The 19,410-nt window shown below is 54.0% G+C and overlaps 1 protein-coding gene across 1 annotated transcript; it reads right to left on the reverse strand.

The window, feature by feature from the left end:
• Window positions 1-4,004: 4,004 nt before the first annotated feature.
• Window positions 4,005-8,303, reverse strand: POU4F2 (POU class 4 homeobox 2). Its single transcript, XM_080588642.1, has 2 exons — window positions 5,574-8,303; window positions 4,005-5,076 (listed from the first exon to the last, which is right to left on the reverse strand). The coding sequence occupies exons 1-2, from the start codon at window positions 5,871-5,873 to the stop codon at window positions 4,135-4,137; spliced, it is 1,242 nt and encodes a 413-aa protein (XP_080444768.1). The 5' UTR covers window positions 5,874-8,303; the 3' UTR covers window positions 4,005-4,134.
• Window positions 8,304-19,410: the final 11,107 nt, after the last annotated feature.

Below are 19,410 nucleotides of genomic sequence, written 5' to 3' on the forward strand. Positions count from 1 at the left end.
AAGCGGGGAGGCGAGGCCGGACCCTCTGCGCTGCGCGACGCCGGGTGGGGAGCGCGGAAACTGCGCGGAAACTGCGCGGAAACTGCGCCGCTCCCCGCGGCACGGCCCCACCGCCCCCGCCCGACGGGAGCCCCGCAGGAGGAGGAGGAGGAGGAGGCCGAAGGCTCCTCCTGGGGCAGGGCCCAGCTGCCCGGGACGCATTTTTCGTCCCCTGCCGTTTTGCTTCGGGATTTTGAGCCAGGGGAGCGAGATGTTGGCGTTGCCGTTTCTTTCTTCTTTTCTCCTTTTTTTTTTTTTTTTCGTTTTTTCTTTTTTTTTTTTCGCTCCGGCAACAAGTGCCGGCGGCGGGCCCAGCCCCGGGGGAGGCGAGGAGGCACCGGGGGCTCCCCCGGCGCTGTTAGCAGCCCCGCCGGGGGGGGGGTGGGTCCCGGCCGCGACCACGCGGAGTTTTCTTGGGGATTTTCTCCCCATCCCTCCCCTGGCTCCCCTCCCAGCTGCCCGGCCTCCTCTTCCTCCTCATCCTCCGGGCGCCCCTCCTGCCCGGACAGCGGGGACAGTTGCGGGGTGCCCCCGCCACGGCTCCCGCACCAACCACCCGCGTTCCCCGGGGGGGCGCACACGCACCCCCCCCCCCCCCCCCCCCGCGGGATTTGCGCGGCGGGCCCCCACTCACCCTGCGCGGCCCCGGGGCTGCGCCTCCGCCTCCTCCCCGCGCGCCGGCTGCCCCGCTCCGGCGATTTGTCCCTGGAAAAACGCGGCGCGCTCTTATAGCAGCCGCCAGCAATTAATATTGCATTAACCCTATTAAAAAAAAAAAAGGGGGGGGGGGGGAGGGAAAAAAAAAAATCGGCGAGGCCCGGAATACCGCGCCCTGGCAAAGCCATCTATTATTAACGACAGGGTAATTGGGGAGCGGGGCGGTGTGTCGTGGGGCAGGGCAGGGAGACGCGGCCGTGACAGCGTGCCGGGAAGGCAGGGGAGCCGAGGGTGGCTAATATTTAATTTCAGGTCTGTGGTTTTCTAATTCGAGATTAAAAGCAGTCACGTCTTTGAAGCCAGACACTTGGTGTAAACGTACAGTTAAAATATTCCATCCCGCGGTCCCCAGGCAGAGCTCCGCTACTCCCAGGCTTCATTAAATTTTAATTATCATCCCAGACTGGAGCGAGGGAAGAGGGGGAAGACCGTCCGCCTAATTGCGAGTGATAAAGGCGAGGAGGACGCCGGCAGCTTCGCCCTCCCGGAGCGCGCCCGGCGGCTCGGGGCCGCTCCCGGCCGGGGCAGGGGACGGCCGGGGGCTGCCGGGGAGCGGCGGCCGAGGAGCGGCGGAGGGGGCCGGGGCTCCCCGCGGGGCCGGCAGCTCATTGTCTCCCAAAACAAAGCGCTCCGAGGCCGGGGGGCTCCGGCAGCCTCCGCCCCGCCGCTGCCTCCCCGCTGCCTGCGCCGCGGCCGGGGGGCTCCGGGCGGCGAAAGGTGGGGAAAAAATAAAAATTAAAAAAAAAAAAAACACAAACGAAAGGCGTCTGCTTTCTGAGCGGCTGCCTCTTATCACCTCGCCGCTTAATTTTATTTCCATTCTCCCCGCGTTAAACGGGAAGCCCGGCTCGCAGGGGAGCCGCCGTGTGCCTGCAGACGGGGGATGTCAAGCGGAGACTCCCCGTGCAAAGTTAATTTCAATTCCCGAGGAGGATTTCGCCTCCTCGCTCGCTCTGACCCTCAGTAATTAGCTGAGATAACTAATGATTACTTACTTATTCCTTGTAATTATCTGGATTTAATAATTCGCTGTGTAATTTATTAATTCGCCCCTAATAGCCTCGAAGTGAGCGGCTCGCCGAGCAGGGCGCAGCGAGGCGGCGGAGCCCGCTGCCCGCCCGACGCCTGTCCCCGCGGCCGCCTCTGGGCTCCGGGGGTCCCCCCGGGTCCCCCCCCAGCCGCTGCCGCCCCCCGGGGGCAGCCCCGGCCCCCCCGGCCCCGGCCCCGCCGCCCCCCGCCTCCCTCCCGCAGCCCCTCCGCGCCCGCGGGGTTGCGTGATCCCGGCCCGCTCCGCCGCGGGGCTCAGCGCCAGGACAGCGCCTGCCCCCCCTCCTCGACCCCCCCGACCCCCCTCGGATCCCCCTCGGACCCCCTCGACCCGAAATCCCCGCTCCCATCCCCAACAGCCCGGCGGGGGCTGCGGGCAGGGGAAGGCGCCGACACCGCCACGGCAGGAGCCGGGGGCTGCGGGGCCCGGGGGGGCTCGGAGGGGTCGGGGGGGGGTCGGGGGGGCCTTGGGGGCACCTCGCCGTGCCCGGGCGGCTTTGAAGCTGCAGCTGGAGCTGGTGGCAGGGCGGAAAGATGAATATTTACGAGCGCTTTGCGGAGCATCTCCGCTCCCCTCCCCGCCCGGCGTCGGGTTTCCCCGGCTTTTGTGAGCGCCGCACGGTGAAAGCACTTTTTTATTTTTTCCCCCTTTTCCCCGCTTTATTTATACAGAAATATTTATCGATAATTTTTTGGTTCGCGACGCCAGAAGGAGCCGCGCAGGCTGCGGGGCCGGAGGGGACCGGGGGTCCCCCGCGTGTCCCCCCCGAGCCCCCGGGGCGGGGCGGGGGCGCGGAGCTGGCCGAGGGAGGGTCAGGGGGGGTCGGAGGGTGTGGGGGGGTCGGGAGCGCGTCCCCGCCGCGCTCGTCCCCCCCCTGCCCCCGGCTGCAGGTTGCGGGATTGGATTTCGATGGGAAAAGGGGAGCGGATGGGGTGGGGGGGGCAGAAAGAAGCAGCAAACGCGCCGTGCCAGTAAAACGTTAAAATCTTTTTTTTTTTTTCTTTTTTTAATGAAAGACGATTCAACACCATTTAAAAATAACGCGGTACAGGACTAGAATAAATAAACCTATTGACCGAATAAATAAATAAATAGAAAAACGGAAAGGGAAAAAAAATAAAAATAAATAAAAATAAAAAAGGGAAGCGAACCAAAGCAACGAAATCGGGTCATGTACAGGACTCAAGACTGGCGGCAGTCTCAGCTAGAACAGCAATACAGCGAAATCTGTACGAGGAGGTCCAGGTGCGCGCCCACCCCCACTATTTACAGGCGGCCGGGAGCGGGCAGTGCCCGCGCCCCCCCCTCGCCCTGCAGCGCCCCGAACAGCGGCACCGCGCAGCCCCGCGCCCTGCCCCGCACACGGCTTCCCCGCGGAGACACCTCCCAAAAAAAAGGGGGCCACCCCTCCGCGGCCGGGCACGGCCGTGAAAGGCGGCGAGCGCCCGGCGGCCCGCGTCAGTACGGGGCTGGCGGAGAAATAACGGGGCCGGGGCGGCTCGGGGCGGTGCGCCCCAGCTCCGGGGGGGAGGCGAGGAGGGGGCGAGCCGGGGTCCCCCCCGTGCCCCCAAATCTCTGTGCGACGCGGAAAACGAGGGCAGGAGGAGGGAGGGAGCGGCTGGGGCCGGGCCGGGCGCTGCGGGGCAATTTACAGCCGGCCGAAAGGGACGGTCGGGAGGCGAGGCGAGAAGCTCACGTTCAGAAATCCTACCAACACAAAATGTTCGATTCTCACTACCCTTTTTTTTTTTTCCTTTTTTTTTTTTTTTACTTTTACCAAGACTTAGATTAAAGAGGTGCAATTAACTCGAATGAGCACGAAATGAAGTTGCTAGAGAGAGAAATTAATAATTTACAAGGGGCTGTTTGGCGGCAATCTAATAACAGCTTTCGGAGACCAGTGAACACAGCGGGGTCGGCTCCTTCCCCGAGCGCTACAACTCCCGAGGAGGACGGGGGTGGGGGGGGTGGGGGTAGTAACCACAGTAAAAATATATATATATATTTATAATACGCAGTGTAAATGCAGAAAACCCTGCCATCTGTTTTTTTTTATCATTATTATTATTTAAATCAAAATACTTTAGAGGCGTCCCTCGCGGCGCGAGCCTCAACTCTGGATTCCAGTCTGGGTCCCGAGCCCCCGAGCGGGCTCCGGGCGGGCGCGGGGCCCCCCCCCCAAAAAAAAACTCTCCCCCCCCCCGACCCCCGTCCCCCCGGAGCGGGCCGCGGCGGTACCTGCCGGCCGGGGCGGCCCCCGGCCCCGCGCCCCCTGCGGAGCCCGTCCCGGGGCCCGGCGGCGCGGGGTGGGCGCGGGGCGGCGCGGCCCGTCAGATGCCGGCCGAGTACTTCATGCGCTTCTGCTTCTGGCGCTGGTTGCAGAACCAGACGCGCACCACGTTCTTCTTGAGGTCCAGCTTCTCGGCGATGGCGGCGATCTTCTCGGAGGAGGGCCGCGGCTGCAGCGCGAAGTAGGCCTCGAGCGAGCGCTTCTCGGGGGCGGCGATGGAGGTCCGCTTGCGCTTCTTCTCGGCGCCGCTGAAGAGCTCGGGCTTGGCCAGCTTCTCGCGGTGCGACTTCTCGGCCTCCTCCAGCCAGGCCTGCAGGATGGGCTTGAGGGCGATCATGTTGTTGTGGGACAGCGTGAGCGACTCGAAGCGGCAGATGGTGCTCTGGCTGAGCGAGCCCACGCCCGGGATCTTCAGGTTGGCCAGCGCCGAGCCCACGTCGGCCTGGGTCACCCCCAGCTTGATGCGGCGCTGCTTGAAGCGCTCGGCGAAGGCCTCCAGGTCGCGCGGGTCGGCGTCCACGTCGCTCACGCAGCCCATGTGCGCCGGCAGCCCGTGGCCGTGGGCCATGCCCAGCGCCGCCGGGTGCATGGGGTTCATGCCGGCCATGTGCGGAGCGTGGCCCGGCGTGGAGACCACGGCGCCGTCGGGCCCCGCCATGGCCCCCAGCGCCAGCCCCGGCGTCAGGTGCTCCAAGAGTTCCCCCTCCAGCGCCTGGTGGGGCTGGTGGTGGTGGTGGTGGTGGTGGTGGTGGTGGTGGTGGGCGCCCGACAGGGCGGACGGGTGGGAGATGGGCACGGAGGACGAGGAGGCGGCCGAGGTGCAGGGGATGGTGTTCATGGTGTGGTACGTGGCGTCCGGCTTGAAGGGGCTGTGGTGCGGCGGGTGGTGGTGGTGGCTCTTGCTCGGGGAGACGATGTCCACGGCTGCCAGGGCTTCGGCGCGGGCCAGCAGGCTCTCGTCCAGACCGCCGAATATATTGCTCTGCAATTGCAAATAGAAGGCGCACATACCGCTCAGCGGGGAATTCGCCTCCCCGCGCGCTCCGCCGTGCCACTAAAACCTTCCCCGCATGTTAAAAAAGAGATCCGGGGGGGGGGGGGGGAGGGGAGGAAAGGACGGGGAGGGGGGGGGGGAGGGGGGGGGGGAGCGGGAGAAGGAGCGGCACGGGGAGCGAGGGGAGCGGGCGAGGCGCGCGGGCTGCCACGGGCGCGCACACGGGCGGGCACACGCGCACACGCGCGCACACGAGGATGCACACGAGGATGCACACGCGCGCCGGCCGCCCCACGCCCCGGCGGCCCCACGCAGCGGCCCCAGGTCATAAAAATTCATGGGGGCGCCGAGCCCCGGCGCATGCATAAGTTGGGCGAGCGGCCCGGCGCCGCCGGGTGATTTGCTGCGCGGCCATGAAAAAATCATCAGGCGGCTCCGGGGGGCCGCCGAGGGGCTCCCCTTAAAGCGGGGCGGCGGGCACCTACCGGAGGGGTGGGCAGGCAGCCCCGCCGCATCGCCTCCGCGCCGCCGGAGCCGCCGGAGCCGCCGCCGGAGCCCGAGCCCGAGCCGGAGCCGCCGCCGGAGCCGGAGCCGGAGCCGCGAGCGGCGGAGCCGCCGGTGCCGGTGCTGCTGGGGGGGCTGGCGGCGGGGGCGGCGGCGGAGGGGCAGGGCGAGGCGCTGTGCAGGGCCGAGTACTTGGCTTCGTGGAGGCCGCCGCCGCCGCCGCCGCCGCCGCCGCCGTGGGGGAGGCCGAAGGGCTGCTTGCTGCTCAGGGACATCATCATCGTGCTCGCCGCCGCCGAGGAGGGCAGGGGCGCGGGGCCCGGGGGCCCGGACCCCCCGGAAAAGCCACAGGAGCCCCGCCTACACCCCTCCCGCGGAAAGAAAAAAAAAAAAAAAAAAAAGGAAAGAAAAAAAGCGAGATTTTTTTTTAAAAAAGGAAAAACTAAAAAAAAAAAATCCCTCACGGCCCCCAGCAGGGCGGCCGGGAGAGGCGGCTCCGGGGACGCGTGAGGGATGCTCCGGGGATGCTCCGGGGCTGCGCGGGGGCTGCGCGGGGTTTGCGCGGGGTTTGCGCGGGGCTGCCTCCCGCCCGGCCGCTCGCCGCCGTCCGCCGCCGCCTCCGCTCCGGCGCCGGCCCTCGCCGCTCGCCAAGTGCCCTCCCCGGCGCCGCGCCGGTGGGTTTTACTCGCTCCCCTCCCTCCCCTCCCCTCTCGGCTGTCACCGCAGCCCCGCTCCCCGCCGAGGGCCCTGCGCGCCTGCCTCCTCGGCCCCGGCCCCCTCCCCTCCGCCGCCGCCCCCGCGCCCACGCCCACGCGTGCCCCCCGCGCCGCGCACCTCCCGGAAAGGGGAGGGCGAAGGAAAACGGAGGGTGGGGAATTAAAAACAAAAATTAAAAAAATAAAATAAGAAAAAGAAAAAAGCGCCCCCACCCCGCCCTCGCCGCCCCCAAATCCGACCTCCGTTAGGAAATAAAAGGCGTGAAATAAAAGGGGAGAGGGGAGGGTCCCGTCCGGGCTCCCTCCGGAGCTCGCAGCCGGGGATGCGCAGCGCGCAGCGGCCGCGGACCGGGAGCCGCCGGGGGGAGGCGCGGAGCGGCCGCCGGGGCTCCCCCGGGGGCTGGGGGGGTCCGCCTGCAAAGAGCAGCGCTGTCCCGGCAACTTCCCTGCCGAAAGGGGGGGAAAAAATAAATATAGAGAGAGAAAGGGAAGGGAATCGGGGAAGTCGGGTTTAGTTAAGGTGGCCGGGTGTGTTTCCGTGAATTTTCGCTGTGCGCCAGGGAGGTTAAAATAAGTGCTTAGGTGTTTAATTCCTCACCTAAACAGCAGACTTGGTAATTTTAAGGGAAATAAAAAAAAATTGCATTGTATCAGCTCTCACTGTCGCCAGCTCAGAGAAATGAAATAAATCAAAGTTAAAAGCTTGAGTATCATTTAATTATGGTGCGAATAGCGCTTGGAAAGAAGTAGAACAACATCTCTAAACAAATTATGGCCGGGCCAGGAAGGAATTATTAGATTGAAATTTCATTTAGGCTCGGGAGACACAGCGCTTCAATATGTAATCTGTTATGCCTCATCTGATTTGTATGCTTAATTCAGCTTGACGAATTTATTAGTTTTCATAATAGTAAAAAAATTGAGCAGCACTATGGGCTAATGCATTGTGTGTACTATAAATTGTATGTCACCGTTGAAAGGCTGAAGTCTATAGAAATCTTTTATTAATGACAACGCAGGAAAGAGGATTTTCTTGCAAGCCTTTAAGGAGTTCGTGCCAAACCTCCGCGCTTTGCGTCTCGGTAGGCTATTAACATATCGTCATACTAATTAGGCTACTTCATGAGTGATATAATTTCAAACTTTAAATTATGTTCTAATTAACAAGGGTTGTCCAATTTGCTTAATCTTCAAAAGCCTTTTGGCTTGTCTAATTAGCCCAAACTACCGAGCCCCTCCAACGCCTGACCAAAGTCCGCGGCCGAGCTTTTCTGCCTCGCCGCCGGACCCCGTGCGATGGCCGGGGAGGGCCGGGGGGGGCGGCAGGGCCCGACCCCAGGCTCTGCCCCCCCCGACCCCAACCTCCGCACCCCCTGCCCCAGCTTCTGCCCCCCCCGACCGCAGCCGCTGCCCCCCGCGCCGCGCCGGGGGCTCTCCGGCGGCCCGGCGGGCGATGGGAGCATCATTCCCGTCCGGGGAAAAAAAAGAGAAAAAAAATTAAAAAAGGGGAAAATGAAGGAAAACGCCTCGTCTAGGCGCGGAGGTCCGGGGGCGGGCAGCCCAGCGGGGAGAGGGCTCCGTGCGCCTCGCTCCGCGGCTCAACTTCGGCGGCCGGATCCGGCGGGCCAGCACCTCCCCGCGGCGTGGGTGTAACCCCTCCCGCCTGCAGGGTAATTACGTGCGGTCGTTGTCCTAATGCATGCTGTCGCAGGGGAGAACGGAGAATGCATATCGTTAATATGAATTAATCTTGACTTTAATCGCGGCTGACAAGCCAGCTCCGCAGCGCCGGGCGCTCCTCGCCGCTGCGCGCCCCGGGACGGGGCTCCGGGCGCGGGGGGCAGCGGCGGGGACGGCCGAGGAAACTTTCCCTGCCGCGGGACATCCTCCCGCAGCCGGGCATCGCCGCTCCTCGGCCGCGGCCGCTCGCCGCTGCGCTCCCCGCCGGCCCGCGCAAAAGCCGCGCAAGAGCCGCGCAGCCCCCGCTGCCGCTCCGCGCTGGCCTCGCTGCGCCCTGCCCGCGGCCCCGCCGCCGAGCGAGCGCTGCGCTTCCCTCTCCGGGCTGCCCATTCGCTTGTTTCTTTGGGGTCTGGGCTATTTCGGCGCGGACGAGAGGCGCGCCGCGATCCGCGGCCGGATCCCCGGGGCGAGAGGGATGCTGGCGGCAGGGGAGGGCGCAGCCCCCGGTCCTAAATAAAAGGAGATTTCCCCCACATACACACACACACACACACACACACGCACACATACACACACGCCCACAGCCTGACCCACGCAGACACCAGGGGAGAAATCCCTGTCGCCTCTCATGTATCCGCGCTCTGATTTACGATTAAAATTTAACGCCGCGCATTCATATTTTACCGAACCTAATGCGCCCCATGAATTTTTAATCCATCGGGATGCGGGCCGCGCTCCGGGCGCGCTCCACCTCTGCTGCCAGCGCGGGCACCCGCCTGGACCCCCCCAGCATCCCGCACCCCGCACCCCGCATCCCTCCACCCCCATCCCAGCATCCCGCACCCCGCACCCCGCACCCCGCATCCCACATCCCGCATCCCGCATCTCCCATCCCAGCATCCCGCATCCTGCCCCCGCCGCCAGCAGCACCCAGCGGAGGAGCCACGAAAGCAAACTCAAAGCCCGGCACGATCAATGGAGATTTTTTTTTTTCTTTTTGCCGTCCGTGGCGCCTCGCGCTTCCTGGCACTAAAATAAATGCAAGAAATCGAAACTTAATTACTTGCAAGAAATCCTGAAATCCCCCTGCATAATTCGCCCCGCCGGTTCCAGCGGCGGTGGCGTTGAACCTCCGCCGTTCAGCCCCGCTCGCTGCGCTCCCTGCAAGGCCCCGGCCCCCCCAAGCCCCCCCGGTTCACCATCCCCATCCCCAGCAGGTGCCCACGCACCCGGCCCCGTCTCGGACCTGCCTGGGGTGGGAGGAAACTTTGCCACGGCCGCCTCACGGGGATGCGGAGGGATGCTGCGGGAGAACGAAGAGCACATTTGGGAGCTGCCTGGAAACCGAAGCGTGTTAGATTTGGCTTACATTAACAGCAACCCAGTGCAGAAGTCAGGGGATCTAACAAAACCGGTAATAACCGAAAAATAATTACAGGTGGCCTGTCCCCACTGCCCGTAGCCACCCAGCATCTCAGAGAAGGCTGAGCCCTGGTCCCCAGCAGGCTGCCGAGCAGCACCCAGGGGGGGCCACGCACCACCCACCGGGGGCTGCCTCCCCTCACCCCTCAGGGGTCCCGACGAGGGCAAGGCTGGCTGGGTGGCCGCAGCCTGCCTTGGGCAGGGCGTCTGGGCAGGCATCTGGCGGTGGTTTCGAGCCCCCCGTCCTGCTGTAGTTGGTGGTCAGCGTGGGCCTGGTCCAGCAGGGAAACCACGGATGGCCTCACACCTCCTGGGGCTTGTGAAGAGGGAAGTTCACAGACATAAAGCGGCATACAGTGGAAAAGGAAGTAATGGGCTACACAAAACTGATAAGAAAGTCAAATTTAAGTGTCACAGGGAACCTAGCTAGCTTAAAATAGCCCCACAGGTGGTATCCGTTCCCAACATCTTCCCCACTTGCTCCTTGTACAGAAAACATTAAGATCTCACAGATCACTAAAAAAAATAAATCCTATAAATCACAATGTGGATGTCCTCGGGACTCTATTCTTGCTGATCGAGACAAAACCATGGTACCTTAGATTACCCTTCATTATTATAATTTTTTTTAATCCATTTCACTTGTTATAGATGTATTATCACAAATCCCACAAATCTGCTGTCCCACACGAGAGGTGTACAACGTTCAGCTGCGGTATCTGGTGTGTGCCGTCGTATGTTCTGTGCTTCCCATGGTCTCCGTGGTTTTGGTGAGGTCTTGTCCTGCATTATGAGTGAGTACTGGAAGATTTCTCTGGATTTCTGCTTTTGTCCCTCGATTCAGCGTCCACAAAATCAGAGCATGAAGTTACTTGATCCTGACTGGAGATGAAGGATCTTGAGGGCTGGCATCTGCTGGATACGTTAGATATGTGCTGAAGGGCCCTGCGGGACCAGGGGTGCTGGGCTCAGACCTCCTCTACAGCAAACAGGCTCAACCTCCTTGAACACTGGGCTTTAATTCCCAAAACATGGATATGTGTGCGTAAGAGTGATAACCGTGTTGGGGGTGTCACCCTATACGTGACAATAGACACTTGTCTAAGTAACATTTAAGACTAATAACGAATCTTCAACCTTTTGCCTGATCTTGTTTTGTTTGCTTGGGTTTGGTTAAGATTCGGAAGAAATGCTTTCCATTTTTCCAACAACCTCCGGGCACCCAGCAAAGCCCTTCAGCAAAGCCCCTGTACACACACACACAACTTCAAATATTTTGCCGAATTGGAATGAACCAAAATTGCACTTAACTGCTTTGGTGTTTGACCAGAGACAACACGAAGAAGATGTGTTTTAAAAACTTTCAAACATCATCATCAACCGTGTGTTTATATATATGTATATAGCAAATACTAGCCCAAAGTAGGCCAAAATAGTGTTTTATTTTATTTTATTGTATTTTCTTTTGTTTTATTTTGGGGTCATTATGGCATTTTCATTGTAACATTTTATATTAAACTCTTTGAATGGGGGGGGTGGATTTGACAAAGCCTTTACTACCATTAAAACTCGTTTGCTGTGAGTGCTAGCAGCTGTGTAACAGCTTAATTATGGGCCAGGGAGAGATGGCTGCTTTGGCCTTGCTGAAGCTGTGCATGTTGGGGTTGGACATGTGGTGATGGCTGCAGCTTGCTGCCCCTGTCCTACTCCTGCCCACCGTTTTGTAGGGGAGGGGGATGATTTGTGTCTTTTTCCAAGTGGAGCCTGAAGCAGGCTCTCCCTGCCGTGCCTGAGAGGATGAGGGTTTGGTGGCAGGGAGTCAGGAGCTGTCCCTTGGCAGAGGTATGGCCTTGGTGGCACCTGGCTTTATTCTGGCACTAGTTGGTGCTTTGTGCTGTGCTGTGTCTCCAGTGTTGTGTGGTGTGATGTCTTATGGCATGTCAGAGTGTGTTGTGTGCTATACTATGACTTCACAGGTTGGCATGCCATTTTATTGAAATACGTAATACGAAATAATGTGTTTCTAAAAAGTAAGACCAGCCTTTGCCTTATAAATACACCAAAGGCAGGAGATGCTTCAACCTAGAAATACAATGGCTCACTCCATGCTCCTGAATTGCTCAGAGCACTTAAAGGTGGCCCAAAAGGCTGGAAAAAAAATGGTAACCTGACAAATAAGGGTTAAACACCTGGACACCAAAGCAAGTAAAGCTCAGTGAGCAGGACCCACCTGCTTTAGCTACCCATGGGCAGGAAAGAAGCTTGTGGGTGGAAAGGAGGTCTCCAGGCTGGCAGGTGAGGGAAGGAAGAGCGGTGGTTGCTCCAAGCCCATGTTTTCTGTTGGCTGAGCGGGTGGCAGAGTTAATTTACAGCATGGCATAATAAAACTGGATGGTCTCTGAGGGGATGGCTGGCTTACTCCTGTACCTAAATAATATCTTTTTAGGTAACGTTTTGATAAAGATTTTGTGTGTGTGCTGTAGTGCCGTGGGAGATGGTGGGAGGGTATCAGGTCACAGCAGGGGCTGCTGCATTAGCTCTGTCCCCACTGAAACCACAGTGTGTATCTAAAACCTCCCTGTCAGGCAAAGAGGGAGGGGAGAAATGCTAATTACGCATAGTTATGTAGCTAGATGTTGTTTATTTACTCCTTTTTAAGTCAGAAATAACTGAGTGAATTGAAAGCACATATGTTTCCTTTGTGTGCGCGCATGGAGGCTCTGAACGTTACGTGCTCTTGTGGAGTTAAACCTGGCCTGGGGGTGGCTGGCTAGCCTTCCTCTGAGGGAAGAGAAGCCATCTTCTGAGGGGCTGCTTGGGGGCCCCCCCTGTTTTAAAGGTGCAGGCTGATGTTACAACTATTTTTAAAACATTCTGCATTCCTTATTTAATTCTGTGTGACACCTGTCTTCTGTTTACTTCATTGGAATCACTTTTTTTTTTTTTGCACGTAAATCGAGCATTACACGTGAAGTGGTGAAAACACCAGATTTCTATATCTGCACGAGCAGGGGATGTTTATCTCCTTACTGGGGGAGCTGTTCACTTAAGGTGCTACAGTAAAGCAAGAGTGATGGGAGCTCCAAAGGAAAGCTGTGCTCGTGTGTTCTTCCCTATGGCAAAGCTCCTGCTGCAACAAACGAGAGTTTAGTCTCTGTCTAGAGGATAGACTGAGGCTGTACGAGTGCTATTAAAATTAAGAGTCTACACAGTTAAATTTGCAGTCTGGTTTTTCCTTTTTCTCAGTTTAAAAAGAAGTAACTCACAAACCGAAGGCTATAGAGTCTTATTCATGTAGCATATACACAGAGTTACTTTTTGAAGTCATCGTTATTCCTCTCTATAGTTTGTTGGCAGAAATTCCTGTCTGTTAGCATTTCCCTAGTTTGTTAGCTCATGCACATATGAATTGGACCTTCAATATTATGCTGGCCCACATCGCCATGTTAAGATCTTGGGGTATAGCAAATGTTCAGTTCAGGGTTATAACTTGCTTGAATTCCTTAATTTCATATAGTAGGTTTTTGTTTGTAAATCAATCCAGAAGTCAACACAGAAATGGTTTGAGTTCAACTTGCCATTGCTTCTGGTGTGAGAGCAACAAGTTTGTTTGCCTCCCCAGTTGGACAGGTTGTCTTACTGGAAGCGAAGAAGGGGTAAAATCATTTTTTGGATAAAACACCCCAAAATTTTGGAGAGGACAAAAAAGATAATTTTAGTCTTCATCTAGTCTTTTTTATTCTTATACCATGTTTCTGAAATGTATGCTAGTAGAAGATTAGCTGAAAGAGAAGAAAGTTTGGTCTGAATTGTCTGTGTCTACTTCAGATTGCCAGAGCTGTGCCATTCAGAACTCGCTTCAGGTTTTATAATTTATGCTGTTGTGCAAATAAGCTTACTTTTCTGCCATTACGTTGTTATAATCTGTCAAGAACAGAAGTGGATGGAGGATGATGGGATCTCAGGTAATGGCCTCGCAGGATGCTAGCGGAAAGCCCATGCCTCCTGAGGGTGACTTGTGGACCTAGCTAAATAACATTTCAGAGGAAAAGTGCTAGAGGGGGAAGGTAAACCCCTATATCTTCAGGATGAAGACATTTGTTCCTCTGGCAATGTGGAAAATAGTGCCATAGGGTTTGGCTTTTTTCTTTTTCCCATTTGTTTTTCATTAATATTTGCCTGTACAAAAGAACTCATCTCGGGTGTGGAGCAAGCTCACCCAGGAGCAGGGAACTGATGTGTTCTGCCTGCTGCTTCAGGTTACTGGCAATTATTGATATAAGGATGTCTTTGTGCATGTGGGACTTTAGCTAAAGCACCCAATTTCACACCCATTACCAAAATAAAGCAATACCAGCAGCATATAGAAACATTAAAATGTATGCAGGAGTGGGAGAAAACTGTATGTAGTGACTGGGATGGGGGTAAGAGGAACTGACCCAAGTGGGGTGTTAATAAACTCCAGAAGCAGGTAATGGAAGGAAAGGAAATGCTGGCTCAAGGAGATGAAGCAAACAGCGTACCTTCCTTTCAGTTTGGTCTCAATAGTTAATTACTGAGCAATGCCCAGTCCCCAGGTGTCACTGGGGTGCCCACATGCTGTTGTGTCGCCTCTGCAGGGGGATTGCTCCTGTGTCTTCAGGGGCTGCAAAGCGCAGTGGTGCCTGCTTCTGCTGGGCTCTGCAGAGCCTGCTGTGACATCAGTAAGTACGAGTTAATTGCAAAATTATTTCTGCGCAGCAGTAAGGGAAAAAACACTTGGGGCCAGTTTCCCTTAAAGAAAAAGGGGGAAAGCCTGTTCTACACTCATTTGATTAACCCCTGCTGTTAATCACTGCCAGGTTTATGAACCTCTATTACAAACTTGTTACTCTAAGGGGTTTCAGTTCAGTGATTGAAAAACAGCTGTAGGGCCTGGGTAGGTAGGAGTAGTAAGAAGTACAAGTAGAAGCGCCGAGACTTTGAAGAGGTGCATAAATAATTAGCAACATATTTCATGTGGACTTCTTCGCTGAGATGCACTGTCAGACCTGGGATTTTAGCAGGATGCGATGAAAATGTAAAAGGAGCTCTATACTCATTCTAATGTAATGACATTTAACCCTAAGACAATGCAGTGTGTTAGGAGCTGTTGTAGGTCACAGATACCAGTGCTGTGCTGCTCCTGCACCTGGTGCATGTTTTTTCCAAAAACCACCTGTGTCTGAAAGGCTCCTTACACTCTCATATCTTTGGAATCTTAGATCCATATTTCATAGTTGCAAAACATGCAACATGGGTGAAAACCTGAAATGCATCTTAATAAAGTGAAGTGATGAATAAATAGTGGCCTACACAGCTTCGGAAGATGGAGAGAAATATATGCAGGGAAAATAGAAAACAAACGGAGGAACTTTGGAAAAAAAAATTCAGTGATAAAACTCTAGGGCATACCCATGTAACCAGCTCCAAAGAAAGTCATGAAGAGTTTGGTCCTGTTAAAAGACACCAGTGCAAATTCTCTTAAAACTGTATGTATGGAAGCTGATATCACCCTACGTGTCTTAGGCACCAAGATTAAGACTGTTTAAAACATGGTTTGGTTCAGTGTCATCCCTTTTTTTTTTCCTGTTTGTGTTATAGCTGGTCCCTATTTTGGGCAATCCTTATTGTTTCCCATTAATCCTGATTTCTGGGATAAAGCCTGAACTCCACCTGTTTCACATGGCTTTGTTCATTCCCACCCTGTGGAAGAGCCCAGCGGTGTCAGTGTCAAGTTTGTCCAGTGGCTTGTTTCTGCCTTGACAGAAGCCAGCATCAGTCTCTCAGTTGACGGGAAATGTGCAGCTCTGTGTTCAGACACAGGTCCTTCTGCAGAGATGGATTGGTCTCTGCTACTCCCAGAAATGTTAACAGGATTTCAGCAAGGTCAGAACTTGCTGAGTGTTATTCCTCTTAACCTGAACAGAACAAACACTTCACTCCTCACCTCTTTCTACCAAGGCTTTCTGCTTAGCTTCAGAGCCTGTAATAATAGATCAAGTTCAGTGAGTGATCTTCACTTGGCCCCCACTTTCAGTGTGTGGGCTGAGTGGTGGTGATCACGGTGATCTTGCAGCAAGACCACAGGCCAGCAAATTTCCAGGTTATGGGCATGAGGATTTTTGTGCCGCCTCTGCTTATGTTAGGCATTGCATGGTCCCGCTTCGATAATGATTAGAGTTGCTCTCGAATACCTTCTTGCTTGGATGCACCTGTACGTTAAGACACTAGTACTTAGTTAGCCTGAAGCTGTATTTCCTCATTGTGCTTGACCAACAATTCTAGAAGAATACGCTATGCGAGGGAGGGTGGTGCTCTCTGCCTGTGTGCCACGTGGTGTGAAATGCAGTGGGGTCTCCACAGAATAGGATGCAGAGTGAAATGCCAAGTTACAGCTGATACAAGGAGGGGGCTGGCATCACCCCTCATCCTCCTGGGCTCGGCTTGGCAGCGTGCAGCCTCCTGGAGAAACAGCACGGGGTGCGCCTGGGCCCCGTGCCCATCTGCAGCACCATCCCCTGGCTCGCGCCCAGAGGCACTGGCACGGGCAGGGTCTGCAGCAACACAGCCTGACTCACGGTCAGCTCATCAATGACACCTCTTTTTGTGCCAGCGACGTCTGTCTTTTATTTTCAGTGGCCAACAGGGCAGGTATTCCACCTGACAACTGCGCGTGGCAGTGGTGCCACTCGGCTATTACCTTTTTAATATGCAAGGCAGGGAGGTGAGCCTTTTAAGTGCCAGGCTTGTGGGAGGTCATCATTAGTCTGTCGAGGTGTTTCTTTATTGCTGCCTTCTACAAATGTATTTGATATAGCAACTCCAAGCTCCGCTGTTTTGAGCAGACAAGATGTAGTGTTTATGAAAACAGACTTCTTGAAGCAAGCTGTGGGGGGGAGAAGGAGAGCTTGTTTACAGTGTTTTAAGCCAAATGGCTCCTTTGGCAGGAGGCTTTCTGTAACAAGTGAGAACAATGAGAATTAGCTCTCTCAGCACTTCAACATGCAAAGATTTTTGTCTGTAATGAGAAGAATGAAGCTTGTTTGACACAAACTACAAAACAGCACGGGAAAGATGAAGAAGGAGGGCAGAAATACATTACTGAAGGTGAGGAAAAACAAGTTTGCTGCTCTACTGTGAATTCAAGCGTCTTGCTCATTATAATGTCTAATTACAGCTGGCCTCCCTCCAGAGGAGGGGGAAAAGGTAAATCTTGCCAACTGTGCCAAATCCTGCTGAGGAACTGACCACGGCAGCATCCTACCTGACTCTGTATAATCCAAATAGTTCCCACTTTATTCTTCTGTACCCAGTCCTTCTTTATACAGAAATGCAAATTCCGTTTGGACTCCTGAGACTTCAAAACTGATTAGAATTTTTATGTTCCTCCGTTAAAGGTAAAAATAGGATATCCCAAGACAGCATCCCAAATTATAAACTGATCTGAGAAAATCGGAATAGCTTACGTCTGTCATTAGGTGAATGCTTGCTTTCAGCAAGCAGTGCCAGTGATGTGGTTGCCGCCTCATCTTAGCCGCCTTTCTGTATTTTTTTAGCTGTTTAGTAATAAATTAACATTATTCTATTTACTTGAATTGGGATATTCATCCATGTACCATTTAAAAGCAAACTTTTGTTTGTCTTTAAATCCAGTGTGTCACTGAGAACAGCAGAGAAGTTGCATTTGTGGTTATCCTGACTTTGCAGTCTTCCTGAGGACCAGAGCTTGAACTCTCTGCAGAGGCAGGGCTGATGCTCGGTCACCTGAATGTGTCTGGGTAGGTACAGGGGTGTACGGCCCCTAGGGCATGGTTCGCTGGTTTAGAAGCAGTGGTAGATGAGGACACAGTGGGGCAAAGGGAGTATTTATTGAGTTCAAGCTTAGTGTTGTCTGTTCATGGCCGGACATTTCCTCTGTAATAAAGGTGTAGGGCTCCTCTTTTTTCCTTTTTTTTTTTCCCCCTTTCCACTTTGCAACTGCAAGGCTAGCTGGTGTTGCTGGAGACCCACTCCTTTCCCACAGGCAAACAGTGTCATCAGTGCAGCAGTGGTTTGCAGGTGACTTTGGAGCCCAGCTTCCTGGCTCTGAAGCAGCTGTCAGCTCACTGGCCTGGGGACCACAGCCACTTTTCTTCTGGTCTGGTTCCTGGAGTCTGTTCACACATCGTGCAATCTAGTTACTCTGCTATTGCCCAGAGAAGCTGTGGATGCCCCATCCCTGGAGGTGTTCAAGGCCAGGCTGGATGGGTCTTTGGGCAACATGGTCTGGTGGGAGGCGTCCCTGCCCGTGGCAGGGGAGTGGAGCTAGGTGGTCTTTGGGGTCCCTTCCAACCCAAACACTTGTGTGCTTCTCCTCTACTCTTTCCAAGGCCTTCTGACAGCCTCAAAATGAGCTAGTCCTGAAGCATTTACTTTGTCCCTTACTGTCACCCATTCTTGTAGGTGCTTTGACAGTGTTTGTGAATTTAATTTCATCAAAAGCTTGTAATAGAAAGCTGGTGAAGTTGTCTGGGTGGAGGGGAAAAGCTGAGGCTGTGTGTAATGTAACAAGTCTTGTTTATGTAGCTTCCCGCTGTTTGGACACAGCTACATGCTGTTAATATTGCATTTGTACAGTACGTGCTTATTGCTAAGAATGGTGCTTATCTGGGCATAAAAAGGATGTTGGTAACTGATCTTATACACCCCTATGGCTTTCCAGATTCTTGGTACAGAAGTGACTTTTTGCCTCCTTAAGCTTCAATGCTGGGGTCTCCACTTGCTTCTGCTTGTCTCATCTCCCACATAAGTCCGTGAGTTATTGCTTGTATAATGAACATAGCTAAGGAAGTCAGGATATATATAGATTTTAAAGGAACTAAATAATTCTTGCAAAAGAGTCCAGGAAGAGTTATCTGGAACTATTGATCCTTTTATTTCTGTTGGCCATGCTATTTTCTTCATCAGAACTGTCTGGGAGAAGTAAAAATATCTGTTAAAATAGAGTGGAATGCCCCTCTTTTGGCTTTATCTCAAGTTCCCAGGTTAGACCCTGATCTGTTACACAGCTATAAAACAGGGTTAATGTGATTGTAATAGACACAAATCAGGATTAGGTCTGCAAAGCATAAAATGAGAATTATAGTGAAGCGGAGATTTATGGGGCTATTCCTAGTTATATCAGGAAAGGATAAAAACATGAATGTCTTCCGTAAGCACGTGGCTATATGTGGAAAAAGTTCAGTAGATATATATAACCTCATAATTTTTCTTCCATATGATAAAAGCTTTATTAAAATTTTCCTAGAAGAAGAGCAGCCAAGTTTGTTGCTATGAGAGAATCCTTACAACTTCAAGTCTGTGTTTGCACTCTGGAAAAACAGGGTGGTTTTTACTCTGTTTTGTTTTTTTCCCCTTCCAGCACTATTATGAAGTGTAATTAAACCAGGTACCCATATGTTTACATAGGAAGACAAATGGTCTGTTTATTTCAGCAGCTGCTTAACAAGCCACCAGCACAATCAATTAAATTAATCCCAGGAAATAAAACTTCAAATAAAGATGATATCTGAAATCATTTTTATTCATGGTTAGAGACCATGCAGATTCTTTTGACAAGTTGAAAAATCTTATGGGTGATGTTGAAAACTTCAATGTACAAGTGCTAATTCAATTTGAGGGGAAAAAAACTGACTTGATAGAATGGTTTCTGTAGAGATATTATGAGAATAGCAAACCCCCAAGCAATACAGAGGCAGCCAGAGTATTGTATGCTCATTACCTGAATTTTCAAACATTTAACAACTGTAAGAAGTATGAATATGCAAAGCTTCCAGACTCTGACCAACGTTTTTCTTTCCTGTTCCTGGAATGAAGAAGTCAGTGGCTTGCTGTCATTGTGCATACATGTATCTGCTATTAACTCGGTTTAAGTTGCATATGATTTAAAGTCATAGGTCTCTAACTCAGAAGAGCATTTAAATGAATCTGCCTCTTCACC

The sequence above is a fragment of the Anser brachyrhynchus genome (genome assembly GCF_964034855.1).
Source record: "Anser brachyrhynchus genome assembly, chromosome: 4".
In the NCBI taxonomy this organism is placed as follows: Eukaryota; Metazoa; Chordata; class Aves; order Anseriformes; family Anatidae; genus Anser; species Anser brachyrhynchus.